The sequence below is a fragment of the Symphalangus syndactylus genome, chromosome 12 (assembly GCF_028878055.3).
Source record: "Symphalangus syndactylus isolate Jambi chromosome 12, NHGRI_mSymSyn1-v2.1_pri, whole genome shotgun sequence".
Taxonomy (NCBI): domain Eukaryota; kingdom Metazoa; phylum Chordata; class Mammalia; order Primates; family Hylobatidae; genus Symphalangus; species Symphalangus syndactylus.
In genome coordinates, this window is record NC_072441.2 from 87,158,144 (window position 1) to 87,179,146 (window position 21,003).

At 38.4% G+C, this 21,003-nt stretch overlaps 1 protein-coding gene across 2 annotated transcripts in view; it reads left to right on the forward strand.

Annotated features, from left to right (window-relative positions):
* Positions 1-246: 246 nt before the first annotated feature.
* Positions 247-21,003, forward strand: part of PYHIN1 (pyrin and HIN domain family member 1) — a 39,351-nt gene continuing 18,594 nt past the window's right edge. The window contains exons 1-7 of one of the 2 annotated variants that reach the window (XM_063626949.1): positions 247-471; positions 5,557-5,841; positions 7,089-7,207; positions 7,743-7,910; positions 10,626-11,048; positions 12,437-12,625; positions 13,518-13,685. In XM_063626949.1, the coding sequence (XP_063483019.1) occupies positions 5,577-5,841; positions 7,089-7,207; positions 7,743-7,910; positions 10,626-11,048; positions 12,437-12,625; positions 13,518-13,685 (1,332 nt within the window). In that variant the 5' untranslated portion in view covers positions 247-471; positions 5,557-5,576. The remainder of the gene's footprint in view (positions 472-5,556; positions 5,842-7,088; positions 7,208-7,742; positions 7,911-10,625; positions 11,049-12,436; positions 12,626-13,517; positions 13,686-21,003) is intronic. The other variant, XM_063626948.1, reaches the window with a different exon arrangement.

The window sequence follows — 21,003 nt, forward strand, 5'->3', positions numbered from 1 at the left end:
TAGAGGTCCCTAATGTCCCACATGTAAGTCTGCTGGCTAAGAAAGTTCTAAGGTTGGAACTCCATTCAGATATCAACATTTGTAAGAAAAAAAATTTTAAATATAACTTTGATACAAATTTTACTTTGATTAAGATACCTACAGGAAAGAAACTGTTCATTTTCTCTAACAGGGTGGAAAGCAAAAAACACGGGTGGGAGGAGTCTGCACGTTTGTTTCACAACTCCTCTCTCCCTAGGGCAAAGCAGAGTGTGAGGAAGCCAGCACTGGTCAAGTGACTATAAGGAGGTCCATTTTCCCTTGTTGTCTTTGAAAATACTTCATTTTCTTAGCATTTCAGGAGATTATAACATCCTGTATTTCAGTTTCTGAGAGCTTTACTGACTGATTTCCCTATTCAAAACAATCCTCATTTCCTACATTTCTGAAGATCTCAAGATCTGGACTACTGTTGAAGAAATTCTCAGTAAGGTGAGTATTGTGGGTATTTTTTATAGAAAAGGTCTAGATGCTTCCTTGAAATCCACAAAATCACAAGGGAAAAATCAATATTGGTTCTTCAGGGCAGTGGGGTGAGGGCAGTAAGGCTGGTATCAACTATATTCAGAAAAGCAAAAACTGCAGTTACTACTTCCAATTCTTTACTTACTTCAGAGATAGATATCCTTTATTCTACAACTGGGGCATGAATGAAGGAATATGCATTTTGACTATTGCAGATTTTAAAACAAATTCTCTGAGTATATATTCTCTGAGGTTAGAAAGCTTGGTGGACATTGGGGTCTGGGCAAAAGACAAGATAACGATTTCATTCTTTTTTATGGCTGCATAGTATTCCACGCTGTATATGCACAACATGGATACAGCTGGAGAACATTATCCTAAGTGAACTAACACAGGAATACCAAATACTGCATGTTCTCACTTATAAGTGGAAGTTAAACATTGAATCCATATGGACACAAGATGGGAACAGTAGACACTGCAGAGTGCTTGAGAGGGAAAGGTGGGAGCAGTATGTGGGTTGGAAGGCTATCTATCTGGTACTATGCTCGCTGGGATCACTGGACAACAAGCCTCAGCGACACACAGTTTACTCATTTAACAAGCCTGCACATGTACCCCCTGAACCTAAAATGAAAGTAGAAGATAAAATAAGACAAGATAATTATGTGCACAAAGTATCAGGAAATAATATTAAGCAAAAACACATCTAGACATACAGCTGTATTTTATGGTATCTCAATTTTACAAAACATGTTCTCACACACAAACCTATGTGAGAATGTTTTGTAAATAATATTATTCTACAAATGCAAACACATAGTAGAAAATTTATCCATTTTGCAAACACAATTATTCAAATAAATTGTGTCAATATTTTCATAAGTATGTTTAACTTTTACATAAGCATCATACCAGATGTACAAGGCAGTTTTTATTCATTTTAAGATTACTTCCTGCCCTCCTGAAAGTTAATGATTTTTTATTTTTCTAGTGGCAATGTATAGGGGAGAGGCACAGAAGACAATTTGAAATAGATTTATATTGTCAAAGTTTAGAATTTTTAGAAGACTTTCTGTATAGCCTGGTGCAATATCTCAGTGTACTTGACTAGAATATGATATTTTAAATGTTGATTTCAGAATTTATATATGTTAGATAAATATTGCTATCAATTATGTTGCTCAAATTTGTAAAAATGTTTTTTTCACCTTGTTCATTTAGTATTGGAAGATATAATATAAAAACTCCTATTATAAGACTGTATTTTCTTATACTCCTCTCAAATTCATATATATAATATATAGATATGCTCACATGCATAGTTGTATAATGTATATTATGTGTGTATGTGATCATGCATACATGTTTCCAAACATAAACATACACATATAAATATATATATTTGTGGCACTGTGTACATATGTGTATATATGAAGATAAATATATTATATAACATTATATTGTCATGAAGGACTATACAATAATGAAAAATAATATATATTTATTATTAGATAAATCTATAATTTAAATTATTGTATCTTCCCAGGAATTCAACCTTTTACCATGTGGTATCTGATAATACTCTTTGTCTTAAGATCTTTTTAAAATGATTCTAACATAGATAAGCTGGCTTTCTTCTAGTTTCTCCTTGTGTGATAATTTAAATTTTTTTTTCATCTTTCAGTGACCTTTTACTGACAACATACATATAGAAATTTTAAATCAAATTTGATAAAAGTTGTCATTTAACTAGTTAACCTCTTTATGTATAGGCTAATAATTAACATATTTTGGCCTGTTTCTGCTATCTTCACTTCAGTTTAAAACAGTTCTATATTCTCCTACTTGTCTTTTTTTTAAAACTTATATTTCCATCTCACCCTTTAAGACAATTACATTAGTAAACTGTCATATTCTTTTTCTTCCCTCCCTCCACCATGTTGGTATACTTTCTGTTTCTCTTTTCTTTGATCAGGGCTTTCTTTTTAAGTCATAGGCACACATAATCAAGTTCGTTTTTCATTCTTGCTTGTCTTTTGGCCTGCAGCTTTTTAAATTTTTTTTTAATTTTCTATTGAAAAGTACTTCCAAAAACGTTTCTGTGTGCATCTTTGTCTGGAAAAACTACTGAGGCCTTGAGGTTCAGAGAATAGTTTTTGAGGATCTTTTGTTTAAATATCACTTTGTTTAGATTGAAATTCTAGTTTTAAAATTATTTTTTCCTTCAAGACAAGATGAGAGCATTTCTTTTGTACCTGGGTGGCTTGATATGTTTTGAAAATCAGAACTTGGAGGTTTATAAAGATTACTTAATGCACATTTTTCTAGAAACCCCAGTGTTATCAGTGTCATTACTACAAAAGCAAAAGCACTAATGCTTCGGCATCAAAACATATGAACATTTGTGTTTAAGTGGAATAAATAAAAATCATACATAGCCTCCTGTAAGCTCACATCTGGTTTCATTTTGCAAATAAATTGTGTTGCGATACTCACAAAACAAATGAAAACTTCCCATTTCTAAACTTTTTGTTTAGCAATTTATATGGGACTTTGGACCAGCATTATATAAAAATGATTCCATTCTCCTCTTTCAAGTAGATTTGTTGTTGAGAATCAGTTTCAATCTAATTTTTGGATCTCTGCAGGTGATCTATTCTTCATTCTCAGAGGCTTATGGAGTATTTATTTGCTTTTTAGGTTCTTCAGTTTCACTGTATGTCTTTGTATATACTTTTTCCTTCATTCTATGCTTACCAATCTGAGGACACTCATGTTCTATCAAGAAGAAAGCAATCAACAGCCCCAGGAGTTTAAATATCTAAATTACACAAGAGGTACACAAATACATGTTTTCTATAATTAAAATATTTGTTTTTGTAGTTGTTTTTATTGAGATGGAGTTTTACTCTTGTCACTCAGGCTGGAGTGCAGTGGCATGATATCTGCTCACTGCAGACTCCACCTCCCAGGTTCAAGCAATTCTGTTGCCTCAGCCTCCTGAGTAGCTTGGATTATGGATTACAGGCACCCACCACCACGCCCGGCTAACTTTTGTATTTTTAGTAAAGACGGGCTTTCACCATGTTGGCCAGGCTGGTCTTGAACTCTTGACCTCAGGTGAACTGCCTCCCTCAGCCTCCCAGAGTGCTATGTCAATTTAAAAAGGAAATGGGAATCCGTAGCATGCTTTGAGTGTCATCATGTGCTAAAGTGCACGGGTGCTAAAGAGGTCCAGAGGAGTAACACTCTGTCCATAAGGGGACTCTGAAAATTTCTAGAAGACAAACTCTCAGTTGAGTCTAAAATGTTGTAGGAGAGGTAGTCAGACAGAGGAATGTGGGAATGGCTTTCTAGGCAATGAGAAGAGAATTAGCAAAGTCATGAAGCATGAAAATGTTTCATACTTCTGAAACGTAAGATATAAGGAACACACAAGTGCCAGAGGTTAAAAAAAAAAAAGAATGCAGATTATTCAAAGTCTTCTGAAACAATACAAGAAGCAAGGAATGTATTGAAAAGAAAATGGGCAAATATTGAAAGATTTCAGTGGGATAAAAATGTGGCTTATAGAGAGAAATGTGGATCTGTGAAATGAAAATGAATTAGACAAATCAAGCCTAAAAGAAAAATCAAGCAACTATTGAAATATTCCAGCCAATAAATCCTGTGTTCCTGCAATAGAGAAAATGTAGATGTCCAGGAAAGTGATAGTTTTATGGGCACAGAGGACAAATATGGCAGAGTCCAACACCAAGGAAGAGGATAGTAATGAGAGCTGACAAGATAAGAGTTAAGGAGAATAGGGTCGGCGCCCCAGCATGAAACTGTAGTGCTGTGGCAGAAAGTTATTCATATAAGGTGGGGGGCTGCAGTCCATTTACACCTAGGCCACTCCAGTCATAGTGGTGGGTGTGGGAAGATTTAAGAAACAACAGGCAGGTTTTGGGGGATAGGCTCCAGCCCCAAAAAAGGATGGGAAGAGGAACCAAGCACTTTGACACTGCACAGCCCATACTCTAAACACTGAGACAATTGCTTGTTCACAGACCTCTTTCTAACACCTGGACCCAGTTCAACTATCCTCATTCAATGGGACGAATTACTTGGACATTGCTAAAGCAACAGTTCTTCACTCTATTTCTACAGTAACACATTTGGTCATTAAGTCCTTCTTTATCACACATATCCATGAACAACTCTTTCTTTTTCTTTTTTATTATTATTGTACTTTAAGTTTTAGGGTACGTGTGCACAACGTGCAGGTTTGTTACATATGTATACACGTGCCATGTTGGTGTGCTGCACCCATTAACTCATCATTTAGCATTAGGTATATCACCTAATGCTATCCCTCCCCGCTCCCCCCACCCCACAACAGTCCCCAGAGTGTGATGCTCCCCTTCCTGTGTCCACGTGTTCTCATTGTTCAATTCTCACCTATGAGTGAGAACATGCAGTGTTTGGTTTTCTGTCCTTGCGATAGTTTGCTGAGAATGATGGTTTCCAGCTTCATCATCCTGATACCAAAGACTGGTAGAGACACAACAAAAAAAGAGAATTTTAGACCAATATCCTTGATGAACATTGATGCAAAAATCCTCAATAAAATACTGGCAAACTGAATCCAGCAGCACATCAAAAAGCTTATCCACCATGATCAAGTGGGCTTCATCCCTGGGACGCAAGGCTGGTTCAACATAGAAAAATCAATAAACGTAATCCAGCATATAAACAGAACCAAAGACAAAAACCACATTATTATCTCAATAGATGCAGAAAAGGCCTTTGACAAAATTCAACAACGCTTCTTGCTAAAAACTCTCAATAAATTAGGTGTGGATGGGACATATCTCAAAATAATAAGAGCTATCTGTGACAAACCCACAGCCAATATCATACTGAATGGACAAAAACTGGAAGCATTCCCTTTGAAAACTGGCACAATGAACAACTCTTTCTTATGGGCCACTCATTCACATAGGCATACATCTTCTTTTAAATTGTCTGTATACATGTGTAACACTGTATACCATTTTTCTCTTGCAGGCTCACTTATATCTTTAGAGATGGCAAATAACTACAAGAAAATTGTTCTACTAAAGGGATTAGAGGTCATCAATGATTATCATTTTAGAATTGTTAAGTCCTTACTGAGTAACGATTTAAAACTTAATCCAAAAATGAAAGAAGAGTATGACAAAATTCAGATTGCTGACCTGATGGAGGAAAAGTTCCCAAGTGATGCTGGTTTGGGCAAACTAATAGAATTCTTCAAAGAAATACCAACACTGGGAGACCTTGCTGAAACTCTTAAAAGAGAAAAGTTAAAAGGTAATTGGGAAGAGGGAACACCCACTCCCTGCAACGATCCCCACCCTTCCCAACCTTGATTAGAATGCCACCTTGGTCGTAGCTGATACATCCTTTTCCCAATTTGTGACTCACTGGCCATGACAATGTTGGTACTTCAGATGCCAACAAGTTGACAACTTATGGCATTCCATTACTAATGTGGATTGACGTATATCGGAGTTGAGGTGCAATAAAAGAACAAAAAGGAGAGAGAGTTGAAGAGAGACTGAGACTTCTAGTACATTTGAAAGATTACATAATGACAAGATAAAATTATAAAAATTGTTGTTTATATCTGAGATATGCACATTTAGCCAATTAATGTGTCCATTCTATTAAGAATATTCAACACATCATCATCCTTTATAATACAAAAGATAACACGGTACTTAAATGTAAGCATTGCTCCTGGAAGTATGAAGACCTCCCCTCTTGTCATATCATTGAGTTAAAATAACTAAAACAAAGTCAGCCAGGTGCGGTGGCTCACGCCTGTAATCCCAACACTTTGGGAGGCTGAGGGAGGTGGATCACAAGGTCAGGAGATCAACACCATCCTGGCTAACAAGGTGAAACCCCGTCTCTACTAAAAAATATAAAAAATTAGCCAGGCGTGGTGGCAGGCACCTGTAGTCCCAGCTACTCGGAGGCTGAGGCAGGAGAATGGCGTGAACCCGAGAGGCAGAGCTGGCAGTGAGCCGAGATTGCGCCACTGCACTCCACCCTGGGCGACAGAGCGAGACTCCGTCTCAAAAAAAAAGAAAAAGGTCAAAACTCACCATATCTCACCTCACAAACATATTTAACATCTCCTTTCACTGCTTTCTGTAATTTAAATAGATCATCTGGAGAATATGACTAAGCAGTCAGCATCATGAGAATCTTACATTTTAAAAGGAAATGATAGAAGAATAAGATTGGGAAAGGGTTTGACTGAGCACATGGATTTCAGAGGACAGGTAGGATGTTCTCACTGCACAGGGGAGGAGTGATGAAAGCACTGAGGAGTATGAGTCAGTGTTTGTGCCTTTGTTTCTCCTGTTGGCCTCCTGGAAGCCAGACTAGGCTAATGCAATAGAGGTAGACTAAAACACACCTGAACTCTCAAGCAGGAGCTAAGAGCAAATAGTATTGAAACTGCTTCAGCTGTCCCCAATCATCTGCTCTGGGTTTATACATCTTCCTTTTTTCTGCATTGGTTGTGAATAAAATTGAATCCATTCCAGTCAAAGGAATAACCCCATCTAAAAAGACGAAACAGAAAGAAGTGGATCCTGCTACACCTGCATCCACCCCAAGCAACCGTCTCACAGCTAAAGGAGCAGAGGAGACTCTTGGACCTCAGGTAAGCTTCAGGAAGAGGAGCAGCCTTCAGGTCTCACAGTGAAAGCTCTGCTGTGGCTCTTCCACTCAATCTGTCCAGCAGGCAGTTATTTCTTCATATGTTTCCCATCAAGTTTCAGATTTATTAAATTACATAATAATTGATCATCTTTCTGCAAGGCAACAAGTTAAACGCTTTAGTAAACATAATGTAAATATATATAAAATAAATATAATATTTTCATCCCCAATAGAGAAGGATGTTAACTTGAGAGTCAGATAAAAAAGTTTGCCTACGTTTACAAAAGCCTAGTTTTTTAACTGCAAGTCACCATATCCCAAAGCACAAGCAAGTAAGGAGTGATGTGTGTTACTTTCTCTGCTCCCTTTTTAAAAATGAAACCATCTATGCCCTGGTCTTTCAATTGGCCTGGGGATGTACTTAAGTTTCCAAGAAAAATAATTTATGTATAATAAATATATTACCTTGTAATGAAAATGTGCTCTGCTTCATTTGACACTGAAAATAATTAACAAGAAAAATAAACTACTTGTAGAAAAGAAAAAAACCATCTGAAGAAGAGACTGGAACCAAAAGGAGTAAGATGTCCAAAGAGCAGACTCGGCCTTCCTGTTCTGCAGGAGCCGGCATGTCCACAGCCATGGGCCGTTCCCCACCTCCCCAGACCTCATCATCAGCTCCACCCAACACTTCCTCAACTGAGGTACACTCTTTCTGGTCCCCATTTGATTCATTTTCTTCAACCCAAAATGTAGGAATCTGATTTCATCTTCTATTGAAAAATGACATCAATGATCAGCCAGTAAATCAAATGTATAGACTGAGAATTCACTGCATTTTAATCTTTTGCTTCCACAGGCATACTTGATGAACTTGACATTATCTCCGACTGCAGAAAGTTTTCTGTCCTGTGTTGTTAGGGGAAGAGAGAGAGAGCTGTGGAATCTGGAACTTTCAGCAATGGACTCACGGTCTACTGCGCCCATCTATTACACACCCCTTCCTTTTGCTCACTAATTTGTTCAAGTTTCTTTGACATACACCATGCTCCTTTTTCCTTTAGGATTTTCACACACCATATTTCTTTCACCTTAAAACTCTTACCTGACCCACCCTATCCACCCTCTGGATCCCAATATTGAGATCTTATCCTCAGGGAATCCTCACTTAGAACCCTGTAACAGGTTAAATCTTCATGGTGTTCTGTTTCCTAGGAACTTCTTTCTTTTCTACTGTTTATGACAACTGAAGTTAATAAGTGTTTATCTTTCCCACCTAACTCAAAGTAGTTCCAAGATTAGGGCTAGTTTGTAATTCTGTGGACCACCGTAAATTAGGGCCTATTTCAGTGTCTGCCTCATGGGAAGCTTCCAATAAATACCTTTACTCAATGAAAAAATGAAAACCCAGTGGCTGACGCCTGTAATCCCAGCACTTTGAGAGGCCGAGGCGGGTGGATTGCCTGAGGTCAGGAGTTCGAGACCAGTCTGGCCAACATGGTGAAACACCATCTCTACTAAAAACACAAAAAAATTAGCTGGGTGTGGTGGCATGCGCCTATAATCTCAGCTACTCAGGAGGCTGAGGCAGAGGAATTGCTTGAACCAGGGAGGTGGAAGTTGCAGTGAGCTGAGGTCGCACCACTGCACTCCAGCCTGGGCAACAGAGTGAAACTCCATCCCAAAATAAAAAAGCAAAAAAAAAAAAAAAAAAAGGAAACCATATTCTAAGATATGAACAACTACAGCTAAGCAAATGACAAATGAAGGTCATCTGACTCAGTCAAAGACACCTATTGTGATGCCAAAAGGTTGTAAAAACAAAGAGAAGTGATGGAATAGGGAAGAGAGCTCAGGAGTTTGGGAAAATGTAGGCAGACAGAAGACGATACATCAAGACTTACAAATGAAAGAAAGTAAATTACAATTAATAACTGCATGATTCTGATAAGCCTTATAAATGCTGTACTCATCTCAAATTTGGACAGGTCAGACTTACTATATGCATGTATCAGCAATAGTCTAAAAACTAATTGAAACTCTAATGAGCTTTATTATAAAAAAGAATGTTCTATATTTCTGATACACAATAGAGGGAATCAACTATGATGGGCAACAAGTGATGAAACCACAACACCAACCTTAATTTGCTCTATTCCCTTTTTTCTTACGTTAGATTTTGTATTAATATGACTATTTCAGAAAAAAAGGAATAAATGCAGACAAACCAGATCAAACTTAATTAACTTTACATGAAATTCCAGCATCTATAACATGCCACATTTCTCTATATACCCTCTCATATTTACTCGTATGTATAAACATATTTTTTCTGAAAATATCATCATACAATGTAATGTCCTATTATGTCTCTCTCAGCAGTTATATGATCCCCTTCATGCAGGTCTTGTATTCATGTGGCTTCTTGTGAGGTTGCATATCAGTTACTATTAATATTCTCATGGATGAGTCTACGGTTACTGATTAAACTTGCTTTGGGAAAGGACTCTTCTGTGTTAGGCTGAATGGGTCGCATGGATGAAAAGTCAGATCAAATAAAGTCCAATCACTCACAGATGATCACTGTATATGGTATTCCAGATCAGACCACTCCAGGAGCTGCTGGTTTGTGAATGAGGCCTGCTTATTCCTCCAGTGCTTTTTTTGAAATTGAACAACTTTCCCTTCATTAATGTGTTCTGCTCCAAATAAAGGAAATCTGGATGTTATAGAGAGAGGATATTAAAGACAATCCACTCTGATCCTTGGTTTTCTGTCAGCATGCTACCTCCTAGAGCCTTGACATTGAGAAAGGCTGCAATGGTGGAAATGACACTCTGTAGAGTGTCTGTAGCCTGAACCTACTGGGATGAGGGCCTTCTGAGGGGTTTAGCCCACAGGTGTTCTCACCTGCTTTAACAGCATTTATCTTAGGCAGGAAAAGTATGAGTTGTATGCTAAAAATTGCCCTGTCTACATTGGTAATAACTAAATACTATTGATGTATGTGGTTTTTGGTGGACACCCTTTACCATTTTCAGCACTATTTAATTGTATTTTGTCTATTTTTATGCTCTGGCATTTTAAGCTGGTAAGAGTAAAACTACAACTCATTATTTTATCCTAAATTTAATTCATAATTGGCTCAGCATCCACTTGTCTTATGTTGCTATTATATCTTACATTTTAAGGATTATTCTGTTTAGAGAAAAGTCTTCTTTTACTATGTGGTCTCCTATATTACTTCCTCTGGCTATGAGACTACTTCAGGATATCCTCTCCTTCCCTGTATCCTGGCCCCAGCTCTACACATCTATAATGTTTTGGGGCCCAATGTTGTGACCTGAGGTCACTGAAGAGCAATTCTGTATTCCTCACTCAAAAATTTCTTTTTTGTATTCCTTTCTTATCATGCACAGAGCCTAAAACCATCGGCCAACCGTCAGGCAACTGCCAGTAAAAATATTTTCCGAGAAGAGCCAATGATCGTGATGGTACTAAATGCAACAAAAATATTTAAATATGAATCCTCAGAAAATGAGCAAAGAAGAATGTTTCATGCTACAGTGGCTACGCAGACGCAGTTCTTTCATGTGAAGGTTTTAAACATCAACTTGAAGGGGAAATTCATTAAAAAGAGAATCATCATTATATCAAATTATTCTAAACATAATAGTCTCCTAGAGGTGAATGAAGCCTCTTCTGTATCTGAAGCTGGTCCTGACCAAACGTTTGAGGTTCCAAAGGATATCATCAGAAGAGCAAAGAAAACTCCAAAGATCAATATTCTTCACAAACAAACTTCAGGATATATTGTATATGGATTATTTATGCTACATACGGTAAGGCATCAAGGCTGTTTTGTGGCATTTTCTACAATAACACTTGAAATTAAAAGCCCTGATGTGCTAAATGGAAGTTTGCATATTTACTTAACATTAGAACTCAAGACTCTCTCAAAACTACTGACAAGTAGATAAAGTCTTCTTCAAGGTTAAGACCAGGATTAGGAGAACTATTAATGTTCTCATTCTTTCCAAAATATCACCCTGAAGTTCTTTAGTGAAACATTCACTGAGAAACCTTGAGACTTCATCAGCTATGACTATGTATTATGAGTCATAACAATCAAAGATAATGAGGGATCTAGATCCATACAAACATAATACTAAACTTATTTATTTGATTATAATCTCAATTGTAGCAAAAATCACATTGTTTTCATTTTGAATACAGTATTGTCCTTTGAGGCTTGAGTTCCAGTTTTGACAATCAGGGCAAGAAATGAATTGACTGTTTATACCTGGAAATCAATTGCAGAAAACAGGTAGGACAATGTTCTGACCAAATGAAATGCATTCATCAAAAAGTATTAATGACAGAAATATAAATTTGGGTGATACTTGGAGGATCAGGTAATCTGTACTCGTATATTAGATATGTCACAAAATAAGAGCAGAATACTTTTTCTGATATGTTACTGTCAAAATTCATGAAACTATTTAGCTTGAGACATCCCAACTCAGAAAACTATCTATACCTGGCTATTGATTCCAGTAATTTCTTAGATGACTGACAGCTCATGATCTGTTATATTTATTTTCTAGAATGACCTCTTATTTTACCAGCATTGCTTTCTGTAAACACTCTTAAAGAAATTCTTAGAAATACACATCCAGAATGATGAGTAATAGCCTTGATGAGCAACAAACTGGAATGTTTGAGCTTAAGGACCTGAGTTCAGGATGGGAGCAGATGTTGAAAGAGATTCAGTAAATGGAGAAAGTCAAAAAAGTAGTTAGATAGTTACTAGAAGCTCGTTTTTTATTACAGATTCCTCATAACATAGTGAATGATGAGTTGTAACAGATGCCCATTCTTTTTGCATAGGGGCAGAGGCCAAATAAGCCTACCAAGGACTTCAGGTTCCTTTGTATCGAGGTGCTTTGGGAAGCATAGCTGTCTTGGAGGTGAAAGAAGTTGAAATTGGGAAGATAACTCATTGCTCTAGAACTGTAATAGAAATACTTAGAACATTAAGGACTTAAACAAAAAGGATATTGAGGGAGAGCTCTGTGAGATGGTCTAGACTAAGGCATATGTATTGTATGTTGATACAGTACTAGGAGTTGCTGTCTTGCATCTTGTTTTTAATCTGTCACAAGAGACTTTCCCATATGCACAGTAGTTACTGTGTTCTCACAAACATGATATTATTTTTTTGTTGCAGAAAATTGTAAATAGGAAGACGACAATCTATGAAATTCAAGATAAAACAGGAAGTATGGCTGTAGTAGGAAAAGGAGAATGCCACAATATCCCCTGTGAAAAAGGAGATAAGCTTCGACTTTTCTGCTTTCGACTGAGAAAGAGGGAAAATATGTCAAAACTAATGTCAGAAATGCATAGTTTCATCCAGGTGAGAAATAAAGAAACAAATATTAGTTTTCCAAAGATTAAAATCATTTGCTTTAAGTTTTAGGAAACCACACTTCTGTTGTTTTACACTTAAAATTCTGCAGAGTTCATGAGAAACCAAATGAGTCCCTTGCACTTACATTTAAATAGAGAAAATTATTAAAATATATTAAGACTGACAATTATCTTCTTCAAAAAGACATGAAACTTGTGCTAAATATTAAAATATTTGAAGAAATTAGGAGGCCATGGGCCTAATTGAAGTTAGTTATCAAAACCAAGTTCTTTGCAGTAAGATAGGCTTGGTATATATCTTGCTCATTAGTTGCATGATATTGGAGAAATAGCTTACATGTTCCTCATAAGATTGGTTTGAAAATTAAATGAGATCATGGATATACATTTTGTATCCCATTGCCTTCCTTGTACATTATGACAAACCAGTATGCACTAGATACTACTGCTCTTAACAAGGTAAAGACAGACATTGGAAAGACTTCAGACAGAGAAAATGTTGCATACAAATATTAAAAGTGAGAAACAGCATAGTGAGTTCTGTACAACTTTGGCATATGTGGAAAGGTATGAGAAACTCATGCAAGACAGGTAACAAGCAGCCCTTTTCTCATCTATCTTATGCCATAAAGACAAAAATGGATTTCATTTTAAAAAATAAGTAAATAAAGATTTTATTTTACTAAGAATGTTAGATCATTTTACACTTTAGAAAAAAAATATTGGCAGTTGCCTGCAGGAATACATTAGATAGAGGCAATCTTTGAAGGTAATGACATCTATTAGAATTTAATAAAGGATGACATTGTCACATATTTAAAGATGTTATGCTTTCCCTAATATTAAAAAACATTAAACAAAAAAATGAATACTTTCAGATACAGAAAAATACAAACCAGAGAAGCCATGACTCCAGGAGCATGGCACTACCCCAGGAACAGAGTCAGCATCCAAAACCTTCAGAGGCCGGCACAACCCTACCTGAAAGCCATCTCAAGACTCCTCAGATGCCACCAACAACCCCATCCAGCAGTTCCTTCACCAAGGTACAATATCCTGGGTCCCATGCCTCATATCTCCCAAACATAAATTACAGGGCTCATTAGACTGTTGAAAGAGTTTCTCTTCTAATTCCTAACTGTGTACCATCTCTTGATAAAATTAAATCACCCATGTATTTACTGAATGCATGCAGTGAGATACTACCACATGATAGTCTTTGCTATCTAAAAGATATTTGTGCAATGATTGCTGACTACAAGAGGGCTAGTATCTTGTGTTGCTCCACCTGTGGGAGGGGTAATGGCCAGAGAAGTAGAGATAAAGACAAATAGTGTGTTATGACCCACATTCCAATTTCTTTCACAACTTTCCCCTTTGCTTATTGGTATTATTTCTGAATTTATTTTCAGCATTCCAACTTGAAATAAATATTCGAAGTATATATTTGGAAACATGCTATTTCATTGTTGGGAGTCTATTTCTCCCATCTCATCACTGGCAAGAATTTCCTTAAATTTCAGATGCCAGCTTAAGTATTTTCCTCTGGCAAGTCCTCAATGATACAAGATAGCAGAACTGTTGAGTCCTCCTATTCTTTGCTTTTACAGGGCCTCCTGTCAGTGAGAGTAAATTACTAATTTCATAGAAGTGAACAGAGAGGCTTATCATATAAGATGTTTTCCATACTTCCTTAATCTGGGGTTTCCCATAATAGGGTCAGTGTAGCACATTATATATTTGTAGAACAGAAAAAACTACAAGTCCCAGCATAGAACATGTAACAACAATGTTCTATGTTTGAGCACTTAACTAGGTGTTGGGTCTTACATGTTGTTCCTGATGTACATTATCTCATTCCCTCTTCATAACCATCAAGAGGATGCTACTTTCTGTCCCAATTCACATAGAAGAAAATAGACACATGCAAACATAAAAAAAAATCTTCCTCAAGTTCTCAAAGACAGTGTTAGAGTCAGGATTCATATCCAGCCCTATTGAAATGTAAAACTTGAACAATTTATGATTATGTGGCTTTAGATTAAAAGTTGAGATATACTAATGTCAGCAATTTATTTTACAAATTTCAGAATTGACAGTGTCATTTAATGGGTATGTTTGCATAGCCCAGGCTCTGCAGGGCTTCTCAAAAATAATGAGGTACCCAGAATGAACAAAGTGTACTGTCATACAGAAGCCACTCTCCAGAATTAGAGTCCTCTCATTCTTCTCTATAACAGAGTGCTTTTTATATATTAGATAACTGAATTCCAGAAGTGGTAGAACTGTGGAAATTAACCTATTAATGAATGGTAAAAAATCAGTGAAAATAGAGAAAATTATATGATTGAGACCACCTATGTCCTTACTTTTGGAAAAAAAATGTTAAAAAACATTTACTGCAAATGCTCAAGTAGATTGTTAAGTATTTCTAAATATGATTAACAGTCCTGAGGATTCTGGTTAACTTATGCAGACTACAAAACAGCAGAATTCTGCATCTGGAATTGTGGATTTGAAAGAATCCTTCTAGCACAGTGATTAGATAGATAGATAGAAACATAAAGCTGGACTTCCTACAATCTAAAGAACAGACAACAGATACCAGTTGTGTATTTCCTCGACTAGAAAGGCTTAGTTAATAAACACCCATCAGACATTTTAAGAGGGAAGTTTGTAATTCCAGTTTCTGTGTATGCAGAAGAGGAGATTTAGGGAATTTACATTTATACAGATATTCCAGAGAACATTCACAAAGACAGGGTCCTGTTAAAATGGATAAAATATTTATCATGTTGTGACTCATATTGAAAATTATTAACCAGAAAAAAATAATCTGTTTTCCTCCCAACAACTAAGGACACAACCACTCAAACTCCTGACCTCAATCTCCTAATTCAGCCCCAGAGCAGAGTCAGCCTCAGCAAACTGCAGTGAAGAACTCATTTCCATATGGGTTCCAGCATCAGGTTTCTCAGTTATGCCCAAAAATCACATCATGCAGTTTCTTACACAACATACTATCTTGCATTTCCCATTCCTGTGCTTCACAACATCATAGTTACTAGGGTGATTGGATCATGACAGGCACCTCATTGATCTTGACTGAATACAATCTATTTAATAAAATTTATCATCATTAGTTAAGTATATTCTTTGAGACCTTATTAGATTTTGTCTTTTGGTGTTTACAAAGTACATATTCATGAAATCATTCCTGACTCAAGAGGATTACTGTCTTTTGTTGGTCCAGGTGTAGAGAGAGATTGTGGGGATGTAGCCAGATAAAGGAACATGAACACAAGAATGTGTTCATTATCTATATTCCAGTTACCTTTCATCCTTTCACTTTGTTTATGACCACACCTCGGGTTTTATTTTAAACTATCCACGGTCTTTTCCAAATCAGAAGCTTTGACATAGATTGCTTTGCTGGGATCATTTTCTCCAGTCTCTTCTCTAACCCACCTCTCCAGCCTAAATCCCTTCCTAGCACAAGTCCTCACTGGTACCTGTGGGGGTTTGTCCCACAGACCCTGACCCAACAACAGATGAATAACGTACACTGACACAGATATTCTGCCTGTCAGTTCGGCTAAGGGTCCAGACCCATCACAGACACCAAGGAAGGTGTGTAAAGAGTAGCAGTCACAGCCTCCACTAGCCAGCCCTGCGGGCATTTATTTAGCACAGATTTAATTGACAAAGGCTTTGAGTCAACACACCTGTAAGTAATTAATCTGATCGCAGACCCCCCTCCCCCAAGTAGAGAGCCATTATGCACCCACGGTTGATCAAAGGTTGGTCTTAAGACCACATGAGTAAACAAGCTATTTAGATAAACTACCTTCCTTTGTACCCACTTTAAGCTATTTACTCAAGGTAAGAATTAGGCTGATTTCAGCCATAGCCCTATCTTGAGACTTTTACAAAACCTTCCAGCCTTCCAAGAAGATTTGTGTCTATGTCCTATAACTTCATCTTAAAATTTTTCCACCAGCCTGACTGAACTACAACATGTCCCCCTTTTCTGTTTTCTGCATCAGGTTCTCTTGACTGAAGCATACAGATGTGTGCAGCAACAAGTCTGTTGGGCATGGCAGTCATTGCTTTATTCCTGCTTTGCATCCTAGAATTAGCAAATAACATAAGAGAATCATGAATATAATTAGCAGCATTCTTTTCCAGTCAAAGAGTGACCCCCAGGAGCAGGGGTCAAACCAGTAGAGATAATCTTGCACACCCTTCCATATGGCTGTTTGTTGGGTGTGTGGATCTATAATGTGAAAGGATTCTAAAATTTTAAGTTGCTTTATGTCTGATGTTAAATTGTCATGAAAGGTTTCCCAGAGGTGTTGTTTCACCTCATTCCAACCATGTATTGATTGATTGCATGGTAGAGAAATGATACAGATATGTTTATGCCCCCAGTCGCAGTTTCATTGTTGTCAGAATGCCAGTGCATCTTGTTGCTCCCCGACATATTCTAAGGCAGCCTCGAGGGCTTGCAGTAGTGCAAGAATCTTTTGATCTATACCTTGCTATAAGAGAAGTTTATTAGACACATTTCTGGCCATATTATCTACAAAAGCAGCTGTTCGTACTGATTCAGTAATAGATGCAACAGCCATACTAGCAGTTGCCAGGATAACTATGGCTGAGACCATAAAGGCTGTAAGTGTGCCTATGAATCTTTTGAGTCTGAACTGGGACAGGGGACGTTCTAAGGTGGCAAGGGCAGAGGAACCTTGCCAATCGCATGTCAAATTGACTGGTAGGAATGCCTCAGATTGTCTCCTTAATATCATAATGCTAGCAATATTTAAATTAGATATATTGTCATTAGTGATACATGAGGCAAACCAAGCCTGTCCCTGCACCTGGGTCACAAAGGCAGAGTTTTGGGGTGTCATGGAAATATCAGTTCCCATAAGGAAAACATATGGATGGGGAGTGCAAATTGAGCACTGATCAGTGTGATTACAAGTGAAGGCTATAGTATAATTGTGACTGGAATTATGATATGTCCCATGCCAGGTGTCAGAGGAGGTGCTAAGATGTCCCAGGCACCATAAAGTGTCATGGGGTGGCAAGGACTTTACTTGGGGTCTGGGATGACCCATCCCCCCATCACCCCAATTCATAGGGGAACGTGATGAGGTTACAAAACTGATTGATGCCATGATGGATGAGGACATCAGTAAGGCTGCCCTGCAAACGGCTGTGTGGGCTCCAGTCTAAGATGTTGTAATTGCCTAGTTGGAGGCTATGGGCTTGTTCCCCATGACAGACCTCCCAGCTAAAATGGAATTCATTACTTTCCTGGCTTTGTTCTTTAGCACAGGAAGGAATGTTTGGGAAAGCAGCATTAATTGCATTACCCAGTTTGAGGCTGCCTGCAGCTAAGACTCTCAAGGCATTTTGCCATGATGTAGCCACAGTTGGGTTTGGGCAGGTACACATTAAGAGTTAGAACCTTTATAACTTACACACAGTGGAAGGATAGTGGAGTAATATGTAGTGTTATCTGGCACCTCATTCCAATGTGTGCCATTATTGAGAGACCCCATTGGGTGTAAATCTGACCCTCCTAGCCAAGCAATCACATTATTAAAGGCTGGAAAGGGAGTGTCTGCCCAAGTGACAGGGCGAAAGAAAGGCAGATCTAAGGTATGAGCCCAGTAGAGTTTAGCAGGTACAGGTTGCAGACAAAGCAAGAGCATAAAAAAGGAACAATACCCTAAGTGAGTTGCAATGTACAACAGAAAGCATAGCAAGAAGCAAATTATCTGGAGTGAATGGTGTCTGTGTCCGGAGCAGGATTCGTTTAGCCTCCTGAGTTGTCCTCTTCAGCATCCCCCAGGTAATGTCCGGGGCTCGTGTCATCCAAGGAAGCCACATCGTCCAGGGCTGCGGGTCCTGCAGGGTTAGTTCCTTCATTTCTGGTACCAGGTTGGGTCCTAGCCATGCCGTGATATGGTTTGATGTGTCATGCTGGAATCCAAAGAGGACCTGAGGGTGTGTGGACACAAGCATACCCTCTTCCCCACGTTAATAATTCACTTGGACCACACCATACATTACCGTTCACATCTTTCCATAAAACTGAAGGTTTTATGCCTAGAGAGGTTTTAGCAAAGTGATTTTCTACAGCTGATTGAAATTTGTCATCTCAATCTTAAAAATCAAACATAAATAAGGCTTGTGCCAATAGTGTGGCAGGGTATTTACCCATACTCCCCCTTTTCTGTTTCTTGAGCATATTTTTAAGGGTGGAGTCGGCACATTCTACTGTGGCTTGTCTTTGGGGGTTATATGGGATGCCTGTGGAATGTTGGATATTCCACGTGTGACAAAATTGTTGAAATTGTGAGCTGGCATAAGCTGGACCATTATCAGTTTTAATTTTTGTGGGCCGTCCCATAAATGCAAAAGTTAATGACATCTCCAGTGGATTTTCCAGGAAGAACGTGTGCACTAATTAGATGAATGTTAGTATCAACGGATACATGTACATATCTTAGTTTTCCAAATCCAGGGATGTGTGTAACAACTGTTTGCCATAACTGATTAGGTTCTAGTCCTCTAGGGTTAACACCTGTTGAAGGAGGCGATGTGCCTGTGAGTTCGCAATCTGGGTATTGTAGGATAATTTGTTTAGCCAGTCGCTGGGTAAGTTGAATTTGCTTAGGTAAGTTTCTCCAATTTTGGTGGAAAAATTGATGTGATTAGGTGGCTTGGTCAAGCAGTGATGTCATAACCTGAAGGTCTGCTTGTTTATTGCCATAAGCCAATGGGCCAGGCAGTGAGCTATGGGCTCGAATGTGTGTAATAAAAATAGGATGTGTACATTGATCTAGCAATTGCTGAAGTCAGAGAAAAAGAGCACACAGGGCGGGCTCCAGAGTGGACTTAATTAGGGCTGTCTCAAGGTTCTGCAATAAATAGAGTAAGCAGAATCGCTACCTATATTGACGGGCTGAGTGGAAAAAGTTTCCAAGGCCAACATCAGAGCCCCAATCTCAGCTCTCTGAGCGCTAGTAAACCCAGATCGAGTGATTGAATTACGTCTCCACCAGACTGGCGCTTTTCCATGTTTACATGAACCATCAGTAAACAGTGTTAAAGCATTAGGTGCGGGAGAGTGAACTACTTTTGTAGGTAAAACATTTACTATACTTTTTGGGAATGACGAAAATGGGTGAATCCCAAGGGCTATTAAGAGAGTATCATCCATAAAATGAATAACTTTGCAATCAGGAATTTTTTTTTTTCTACTGGGGAGCAAAGTTTGCTTTTAATTGCTCCTTAACTAACTCACGGGCCTTTTGTAATTTCTCTCCCTTTAGAGGTTACCGTTTTACTTAAATTGGATTTGGAGAGAGTCACGTTAGGGGTAAGAGATAACAGTGGCCATTATTAGAAAAAGGTTTTTTAAATTTTAAAATTTTTCTTAAATCTTAGCATAGAATTATAATCTGGGATGTCGCTTGTATACAAGGAGCACGTGAAATTTTGCCGTGGTCCGCCTGCGGAGCTGGATTACTAAGCAGGCGGGCCCCGGGGTGGTGGCTGCGTTGTACTTGCCTAGGCGCTGCTTTTGCCTGTGTCGGTTTTTTTGTTTGTTTGTTTTTCCTGTGCGGCTCCCTCCTGCTGCCTGTTGGGTGGACCTTCCCGCAAGTGCCTCCTGCCCCTCCCCAGCAGGCTAGCTCCTGCGGCTGGGCCTGGCTTCCTGTCGCAGCAGCTGCACAGGCTGAGTTCCTGGGAGCATTAGCTGGCTGCGGATTTGTGAGCTTCCCCGCTGCCGAGCCTTTCTTTCTACCTACTGCTTGCTTGGCCGCACAACTCCGGCTTCTAATGCTTTTTAAAATCTTTTTATAAGCATTAAAAAAATGGGTTTATGATTGCCTTGTTGATCTTGCATTACTGGTCAGGCGAACGGCTGCCCTTTTAATGCCGCTTGCTTAAGACAGGGTTCCATACCTGGAGCATATCCTGTCTTTTTTCCCATCTATTGGAGGAGGGGGCTCAGGCAAAACCTCCGTTCCTCTTTGTTATTTTGGCTTGGTGATATTGGGGCTGAGGGAAGAGGAAGTGATAAGGCAGGTGATGATTCCTTCTCCTTCCCGTTTTTAGGCTCTTCTGGTTGCAATGAACCAGAGCCGCTCTAACTAAAGCCCATAGCGTTAGGGCTGTTACTGGGACCCATTGCCCTTGTTCATAATGTTGTTTAAGATTTCTCCCTACTTGCTCCCAGAGCTCTGCATCTAGCATGCCTTCTTTCAAGAACCATGGATTATGGGTAACAACAGTTTGCATTAGGTCCCTTAATTGAGCCTGTGAAACTGAGGCTCCGCTAGCCTT